The sequence below is a fragment of the Cotesia typhae genome, unplaced genomic scaffold (assembly GCF_013202065.1).
Source record: "Cotesia typhae breed Kobodo isofemale line unplaced genomic scaffold, CoteBio_Ctyphae contig_22, whole genome shotgun sequence".
Classification (NCBI taxonomy): Eukaryota; Metazoa; Arthropoda; class Insecta; order Hymenoptera; family Braconidae; genus Cotesia; species Cotesia typhae.
This window is the reverse complement of record NW_027423728.1, coordinates 6491331-6500806: the sequence shown is the minus strand read 5'-3', so window position 1 is coordinate 6500806 and position 9476 is coordinate 6491331. Positions and strand designations below refer to the sequence as shown.

General features: G+C 29.0%; 2 protein-coding genes across 3 annotated transcripts; one reads left to right on the top strand and one right to left on the bottom strand.

The window, feature by feature from the left end:
* The first annotated feature begins 830 nt into the window (after positions 1–830).
* Positions 831–2547, top strand: Emc (Basic helix-loop-helix domain-containing extra-macrochaetae). The gene has a single exon (XM_074260181.1). It carries the CDS (start codon positions 1412–1414, stop codon positions 1796–1798), a length of 387 nt encoding a protein of 128 aa, XP_074116282.1. The 5' UTR covers positions 831–1411; the 3' UTR covers positions 1799–2547.
* A 571-nt stretch (positions 2548–3118) lies between these two features.
* Positions 3119–7838, bottom strand: Psa (puromycin-sensitive aminopeptidase). Of its 2 annotated transcripts, XM_074260179.1 has the most exons (5): positions 7554–7838; positions 7050–7294; positions 5972–6122; positions 5001–5883; positions 3119–4656 (listed from the first exon to the last, which is right to left on the bottom strand). In XM_074260179.1, exons 1-5 carry the CDS (start codon positions 7821–7823, stop codon positions 3458–3460), a joined length of 2748 nt encoding a protein of 915 aa, XP_074116280.1. In that variant the 5' UTR covers positions 7824–7838; the 3' UTR covers positions 3119–3457. The 2 variants fall into 2 exon arrangements, with proteins under 2 accessions (XP_074116280.1, XP_074116281.1); XM_074260180.1 differs by lacking the exons at positions 5972–6122; positions 7050–7294; positions 7554–7838 and adding an exon at positions 6174–6317.
* Between the last annotated feature and the right edge of the window lie 1638 nt (positions 7839–9476).

Genomic DNA, 9476 nt, shown 5'->3' with positions numbered 1-9476 from the left:
TTTTAAAAAAATGATTATAAGAAAATCGAAAAAAAATTGATATTGATAATTTTATTAAAAATTAATTATAAAAAAAAATATACTTGTAAAACTTGCAATTTTTAATTCTTGACTGTAAGAAAATTATTAAAAAAGATATTTAATAATTTTTAGAATTTTTTTTTAACAAATAAATTATGGCAAAAAAAAATTGACATTTAAAAATTAAAATTTTTTATTACAAAACAACCTCATGACTATTTTTAAAATTGGAAAGTGATTGACATTTTTTTGCGTTAAAAAGTAGTTTTTTTTTTTTTTTTTTTTTTTTTTTTTTTTTTTTAGGTCAACATGGAAAGAACATTTCAAAAAATGACATCTAAATTAAATATAAAAAATAAAATTATTTTAACCTTGTTATCCGTAGACCAGAAGAACTTATCTTCACTCGTGTCTTGAGCTGTAAATGATTATTTAAAAATTTAGTATGAGAACTTAAGTTATCTCCGAACTTAGGTATCTCAATTCCCAGAAAGGTTAACATTTTGTCCATTGATATGAGTTACTGAATAAATTTACCCAGGCAGAGATATCTTATCAGGGATAAATTAATCTATAGTAAAGAATAAATAAAAAAAAAACTATTATTTATTTAGCAAGTAAGTATATTTATAAGCAATAAATAAATCTATTTTACGTAGCTTATACTCATCGGCATCGTTGGCTTTTGTTTAGTGTGCGATTGCGCCTGGTACTACTAATGCAACCCGCGAAGAAGGGGAATAAATCGCTTCCCGGTGACTGAAGAGGGAGACTCCATATAAAAGGCCACAGGTGAGGGGCAGAGGCCAGTTAACTTGAAACCAATGTGTCGATTGTTCGTTCAAGTTAAGTCTTGATATTTTATCATTTTGTTTATATATACATACCTGAAGAAATATACAAATTAATATTGATATTAATATTTATAGTTACATTTATAAACAAACGTTCGTAAAAAAAAAAAATAATTACAGTACTTGTACTTATAATTTACATATTGATAATAATAAATATCCAAAGTTGAAGCTCGAGGATTAACAGTGATTAAATCTATAAGTGGATTGTGTTAATTGGTTTGCTATCAGCTGTCAAAAGTAATAAACAACGACAACTGGATATTAACGTTTTTGAATATAAAATATAAGATCAATATAAACCGGCAGAGTGTACGTACGTGCGCCATACTAACGTCATTTACTGTAGTGCGCGCATTTGTCAGTACGCACTCTACTATCGCAAGGAAGAAGCATAAAACTAGTGAAGAAACATTAATAAAAAGTTTTAAAGTTAATTTAATTTATTAATTTATTAATTATTAATTATTAATAATATTACTTAGCAATTTATTTAATTTTTTCAATTGTTGTGTAAATAATTGAATAAATAAAAAATGAAGGCGATGGTTGTCAGCCCAGTTGGTGGACGCGTACCCCCAACACGTGGAATTCACAGCAATTTGGGCATAAATGGAACTCGTCGGGACTTAGAAGCCGAAGAAGTAGCAGCATATCTCACCAAATTGAGGTCTTTGGTGCCCGACATGCCACGCAAGAGAAAACTTTCGAAACTTGAAGTAATCCAGAGGGTCATCGAGTACATCTGTGATCTACAAACGACATTAGAAGAGACAAATATTAATAATTCTGAAAGTTCTGTTACAAATACCCCACCAACTATTAATAATAGCAGTGTTATCAGTAAATCCGCAAGCAGACAACCTCTGCAGCCTTTGCTGAACGCCGCCACAACTGTTTCGGCAATAGCCATCGAACGGTGACCAATTAATTACCATTACCAATAAATATTATCTTCATATTTATTATTTATAAGATCATTATTGTAAAAATCAGTCGAGTATCATTTTATGTTACTTTAATACATAAATTTTATTATTCATTATTTTTTATGGCGTTTGGTTGATGTCTTCCTATGTTAAAATTATTATAATAATAATAATTATTATTATTATTAGTATAATTATTAGTTAATATTATAATATACAACATTATATAAAATTACATTATATAAAATATAATTTATAATTTAAAAAACCATGTATCGAGCCACAGCCAATTTAATCAGGACAAAAACAATGTAAATAATGTATATAAATTTTATTGCATTCCTCATACGACCTCGTCGCAATTAAAGTATTCCAGTATATTAATAATTGTATTTTTCAGGCGCATCAATTGTTTTTTAGTGTACAAACAATTGATACTTTCAGTTTAAATGCGAATTATTATTTTAAGATTGTTTTTCTATTGGCTTGGTTGAGATTTTATATTTTCTGTAGATATTATTTTTAATTAAATAATTATTATTCACGTTATTGATGTCTATTAGTTTCATAATATACTTATTATTATTATTAATTAATTATTGTTATTGTTTTCGCAATATTATTTGATAGCCGTAGATATTTTATGTAAAAAGACTGACAATTGCTGTAAATACAGCGACGAGCGAGTAGGAAAGCTTATTATAAAAATAATAAATCGATAAATAAATATTCAAATAAATATATATATATATATATATATATATATATATATATATATATATATATATATATATATATATAAGTTTTTTATTTCTTGATAACGTACCTATTCCTTCTTTTTAATTAAAATTTCATGTATATGGGGGGTTACTGAGCTTGCGCAAAAACATTCATTCGGATATCAATCAATATCTGTATGTACTTAGCGTAAGAGTCTCCTGTACTTAAAAAAATATCCTAATCCTAACTTTCAAGTATTCGGCTGCCCAATTTTAAAATATTGCTGCATTTCTATTAATATTAAAGATATTTAAATTTGTACATCAGTTCTTGCAATTGCATAATTGTATCAAATATTGTTTTATTTTCTAAGGTAAAAAATTTTTATTAAAAAATGTAATTTCAAGTATTTTTTCTTAAAAATATTTATATTCAAGAATTTTCTATTCATAAATTAAATTTTTTATCAATTTTGCGCGCGAACTTTTTTTTTAATCTTAAAATTGTTAGTTACTGGGTTTTAAAATTTGGCAGCCGTATTACAAATTGTAAATTAAATATTAACAGTTTTGGATAATTAAGTAACAACACACATATTTTTAATTACTTTAATTGCTTCAATGTAAAAAATTTACTGTAAAAATTTAAAAACATATTCCAGATAAATGCATTTTTATTTTAATTTACGAATTATATTCATCAACAGAAAAGAAGAAATTTTTTTTTTTATTTTATTAATCTCAAGTCCAAGCGTTGTGTTTTTTTATTATTTTAAAACATTAATATCTTTGCTATTTAATTTTCTAGATAAATAAAAAATTATAAATATTAGATACTTATGATAATAAATTTATTAATATTATTACAGAAGATATTAATAAAAATAAAAAACAACAACCTTTGAGCTCAATCAATAATTTATAATAATAAATTTTAATATGTACTTTCTTTGAAATACGATTCAATAGAAACTTGATCTCGAGTAAGCCAGGCTGCATTAAGTCTAATACTTTCGACGCTTTGTTGGACAGTTCTTTCAGCTCCAGGTGTCGGGTTTTTCTTAAAGAATTCCTCGATTTCAATGGCACGCTCTTCGGTCACGAAATTCTCAGTGGTGTGTTTAACGAGTCTTGAGAGTAAGAATCCACCGTCGTACCGGTTCATCAATATCTGCCAGTTGTTCTGGAAGAATCTCCAGGCCAGGTCGCGACCTTTTGAGTTCAAAGCCACAGACATTATAGCGAAAACGGTGTCTTGCGCGCGAACTTTGTCGCTCATTGCAAAGTCCAGGACTTTGTTAAGCAGAGTTTCATCTTGGATAGTTCCAAGAGCCCGAAGGATTCTGTCCTTTTCCTCGTGGAGGTCAGCTTCGTTGTAGAGCTTGAGCATGGTCTCGTAGGTCTTCTCGTCACCGACAGAAAGGACCGCGCGGTAGACTGGCGTTCTCAGATCAGCAGCCAAGATCGACTTCTTGGAGATGTGGAGCTCAAATCGTCTCTTGGCCTCCTTGATGGTGTCTGTGTCCTTCAGCAGAGCCATCCGGCCTAAAATAAGCGACCTCAGGAGATTGTCCAAGTGGCTTTCGTTACTCTTGGGCTCCCAGCCCAGTTTCTTGGTGATGTCTTTGAGCATCGCGCGGCCGAAAGCTTTGAAGTTGTCGTAGATGTCCAGGTGACCAAGCAGGATTCCTATTTTTCCTAAACTACTGATGATACTGGACCAGACGGTGTAGTTGTCCTCGTACTGGAAGGCCTGCATGCATTTAAGTACATCGACTGTTGAAGTGTGTCCAGCTTGGACCATCGCGAACAGGTCATCGAATAGCCCCAGTCGGTCCAACGGCGGCAAAGTGCGATCTTTAATCGCCGGCATCAGCAAAGACAGCGCTTGTGAGTCATAACGTGTACGATAAAAACCGATCGTACCTGGATTAATCTTAATCCAAGCCCCTTCTGGCACATCTTTGATAACAACTTGCTTCTCTTTTTCGCTCATAACTGTACTGAGCGCCACTTTGTTTGGAGATTTTGAAGTACTGACATTCAACGGTATCATCCACAGGTTTTTACTCTCATCAACGGATCCATCAGCGAGAAACTTTTCTTGCGTCAGCATCAATACTCGGTCGTTACCTGAAAATTTGCATTTTGTAGTTATATTTTTAACTATTGATAATATTATTTATTTTAGTATAGAATAGATTGATTTAAGTTTGCAAGTTATTTAAAAGGACGTTTGTATAGTACTTGTGAGTTAAGTGAAGGCTAACAACTTATTACATGTGTTATTTTCAGTTACTCGAGTTTTTTTTTTTTTTTTTTTTTTTTAATATATAAATAATTTTAAATGTTATTGATTGTTTTGACTAATTCACAATATCATCTATTAATAATTCGGTTTTTAATATATATATTATGAATAATAATAATAAACGTTTTTTTTTTCTTAATAATAAAACGGTATTCTTAGTAATTACCTTGTTGACGTTGTTCAACTTTAATAACAGGAAATCCTTGCTGTTTAGTCCATGTTGACATAACTTCGCCTACAGGCTTGTTGCTCATCTCTTGTAGCGCAGCCCATAGATCTTCCGTTTCCGCATTCGCGTAACTGTGACGCTTGAGATAAAGATTCATGCCTTTGCGGAAGTCCTCGTCGCCAATGTACGAGTGTAACATGCGAATAACGCTAGCGCCTTTATTGTAAGAAATGTCATCAAAGATCTCATCTATTTCAGTGGGATGACCTACTGGAACCTCAATAGGATGGCTGTTTTTGAGCCCGTCCAACTCCAGAGCTCTGATGTGAGTGTCTGTAACAAACTGGGTCCAGATGTCGTACTCAGGGAACAAATGGGCGACGCAAAGGAACTCAACGAAAGACGCATAGCCTTCATTGAGCCACAAGTGAGTCCACCACTCCATGGTGACAAGATTTCCAAACCACTGGTGCGCTAATTCATGGCCTACCACCAGAGCAATCCACTGCTTTGAAGCGGCTGAGGTGTTTTGTGGGTCGACTAGCAGACAAGTCTCTCGATAAGTCACCAAGCCCCAATTCTCCATAGCTCCGGCTGAGAAGTCGGCAATAGCAATTAAATCCATCTTTGGCAACGGATAAGATATTCCAAAGTATTTATTGTAGTACGGCAGCACCTTTGTCGCAACTTCTAGGGCAAATCGACCTTGTTCTTGCTTTGATTTTGGCGTGTAAACTCTCACGACCGTTCCATCCACGGTTTTATCTTCCAGGTAATCAAATTCTCCGATAACTACAGCTACCAGGTACGTCGACATCACCGGAGTTTTTTTGAATTTCATTACCTCCAGGTCTCCTTTTTTCTCAACTTTTTCCACCGGCTGTAAGTAAAATGATAAATAAAATTAAATGATTTATTGTTAATTAATAAATAGGTCATTTAAATACAGATTACGGAACGTTGTTTACCATGTTTGAAAGGGCCGTGTAACCAGCTGGTATTTGCAGAGTAATACCGAACGTGGCTTTTACTGACGGCTCGTCCCAGCAGGGAAAGCAACGTCGCGCATCTGTCGCTTCGAATTGCGTCACCGCTGCATATTTAACACTACCGTCAACTCTGTAATGCACAATTGGTTTTTGTTAATTTCGCTTATAGTTTATTGCTTACCATGTTGTTTAATGCCACCAGTGACTTAGACACTGGCAGGATTAGGGTCAAGCCAAAGCTCGCTTTTATCTTTGGCTCGTCCCAACAAGGAAACACTCTGCGAGCTGATGTCGGGCAAAGATAAGTCACCGCTGCTGATCCATTATTTTTTTCACTAAAAGTAAGACCTTCAATAACGTGATAATTGCAGATAATTTAAGTTTGTTATTTTTTTTGGTAAAGCTTCTTGAGATTTATCATTAAAAAATTAATAGACGCTGAAAACATTCTTTAAGTATTGATGAAAAAATTACTTAGTTAATTCAAGATAAAAATTTATAAATCAAAAATTTAATTTTCAAGACTTTAATCCTTGGTGAAATGGATTAAATATGAAAATAATTTTTAGCTCTAGTAGGAATTCCCTTCAAACCACTGTATACAAAATAAATAATGATTTGATGACCTACTATCTAAATTATTTTTTGTTTCAAAGTTTACCTTACTTATGAAAACCTTGTAATTGACTTTAAATAAATAAATCAAGTATTTTCCTTCCAAAGTTTACCTAAAGTTTCTTTTAATGAAACTGATGTTAGCAGAAGTCTAAAAAAAATTTTTTTTTTTTTTATTAATTAAATTACAACTAAAAAGATATTTATAAAAAATTGCACTTATATTTTTTCAAGTTTTTTACATGTAACAATTTTTTTTCAATTGTTTAAGTAAAATTAAAAAAAAAAAAAATTTCTACAAATTTTTAAATGTCGGCTAACTTCATTTTTATTTTTTTTTACAGTTTTTTAGTTTTAATCTTTAAAAATTAAAAAAAAAAAAAAAAAAAAAAAAAAAATTTTTTTAAATTAAAAAAAAAAGACAAAATGAAAAATGTCTTACCCGTGGTATTTACTGCGGTACAATCCTTTCATTTTGTCGTTAATTTGCCCAACAAAATCAAAGTTAAGACTACCATCCTTTCCTACTGGAAGTTTTTCGGGAAAAGTAAGAACAGCAGTTTCATCCGCTGACAGTAGATCAATTTTTTCAGCATTAATACTCGTTCCTTTGTCATTTTTGAACGTTACGCTGTTGATATCAATGTCCAACGAATTTAAGACAATTTTATCAGTTGGTTCCTTTACCTGTAATTTTTTTTTACATACAAAGTTATGAATTACAACCTCAATAATTTATTAATAAATATGATGATAAAAATAGAAGAAATACGACAGCTAATTTTAAAAATAAAAATTCTAAAATATTATCACAAAATCTTTGTTTGAATTTTTTAAATATAAAAACTGTCGTATTTCCGGTGTTTTTATTATCTTAATAATTAAAAAACACATCAATGAATAAATAATAGATCACTGGCAGTAAAATAAAAAATAAAAATCTTACTTCAATGTTAACCGTTTGGTTTCCTTTGAAAGTAAACTTATCAATATCTGGAACTAGGGTTATCTCGTAATGACGAGGACGAATATTAGCAGGTAAACGATAAAACGGTTTCTTTTCGGCGGTAGACATCGTTCTTTTTAATAACTCTGATGTCTGTTTAATTAAGTAGTTTTTTTCGTTAATATTATTAATAAATACTATATTATTTGATAGAATACGATTATAACTGATGTTTAATTTTAATGTACAACAAATAGATCTATATATCATTTAGGCTCGGCTACCTATACAGTAATGACAATAGTGTTGGTGGTGTTGGCCTGTTATGTGTATGTCTATATAGATTAATAAATATACACATATAGCTTTTCTATTTATGCCAACTCAGCCTCTATTTCCACAATCTTAAAAATATGAGATATGAAAACTAGAGACCTCTTTTGTGGTTTTATTTATAACACTTTTATCTACTGATGATAATTTTCGTGCTGTTACAAATTATTTAAATTATATCATTCTGAAAATATTTGACGTTTTTAAATTATTTCTACACTTATTTTTTACTAAAAAAATTAATTATTTTTGGGAGAAATAGTTTATTGTGATAATTAAAAAGAACCAATCAAGAAAACTGCCGTCCATTTTGTTGAAAATTTTATGATTTAGTTTTAGAAAAGTGAATTTTATTATTATGCTGAAATTAACAGACATCGGTCAATTTTTTGAATTTTTATAATTAAATTATTGTAAAAACATTTTAATTAAAAGGTAAGAAAATTTATTTAGCAGATATTTAACAATTTTTAGAAATTTTTTAACAAATAAATTATGGCAAAAAAAATTTATTAAAAAAATTGACATTTAGAAATTTAAAAAAACTACAAATGCAATTTTTTAAAAATAATTTTTTTGGAGCAAATTTATTTGTTAAAAAAAAATTAAAAAATTGTCGAGTGACAGCTAATTTCAATGTCATAAAAAAAAGTCTAAAAATTTTTTAAAAATTACGAATGCAAATTTTTTTTAATTTATTTGTTATAAAAATAAAATTGTCAAATGTCTGCTGACTCTAGTATCACAATTTTGTTACAAGTTAAAAACTAATTAAAGCAATAACTTATAAAAGCCCAATGCAATTATCATAAAACATTAACTAACCCTGGAATAAAACAAAAGGATTCAAATAATATTGAAATTAATGACAAAGTTAGCCGACATCTAAAAATTAATAAAATTTTACAAATGTAAATTTTTAAAAAATATTTTTTTTTGTAAAAGAATTTGAAACTTCAAAGATTCAATGCTTTAAAATACTTTTTTAATATTTTTAATCCTTTCGTTTAATCGGGGAAGAAATAAACTACAATTGAGAAAACAAATTAAAAAAATAAAAACACTCAAGCAAGAAATAAATTCATTGTATTAGCAGATACAGTCTATTTGACAATAATATATATATATATATATATATATATATATATATATATATATATATATATATATATATATATATATATATATATATATATATATATATATATATATATATATATATTTATGTTAATAATTAATAACCAATATAATTTATAATTTACATTATAAAAAAAGGGAAAATGAAAGTCACTGTTTATTTTTTCCTTTTTTTTTTCTTCATTAAAAATGTAATTACATCTAAATGTAAATAAAAAGATTGGAGAGATCATGTGTAACGAACTTGTTCTCCTTATTAATAAAAATGCATATTGATTAGTCATTGCTTAACTATTTTTGCTGATATTACTAATAAAAACAAACATGATAATAGTAATAGTAATAATAAAAATAAAAATAATAAATGGTGTTCTATTTACATACTAGTATACTGTATTATATACTCTTTTCGTTTATAAAGAATAAAAAAATCAAAAACCATTTTATATAATA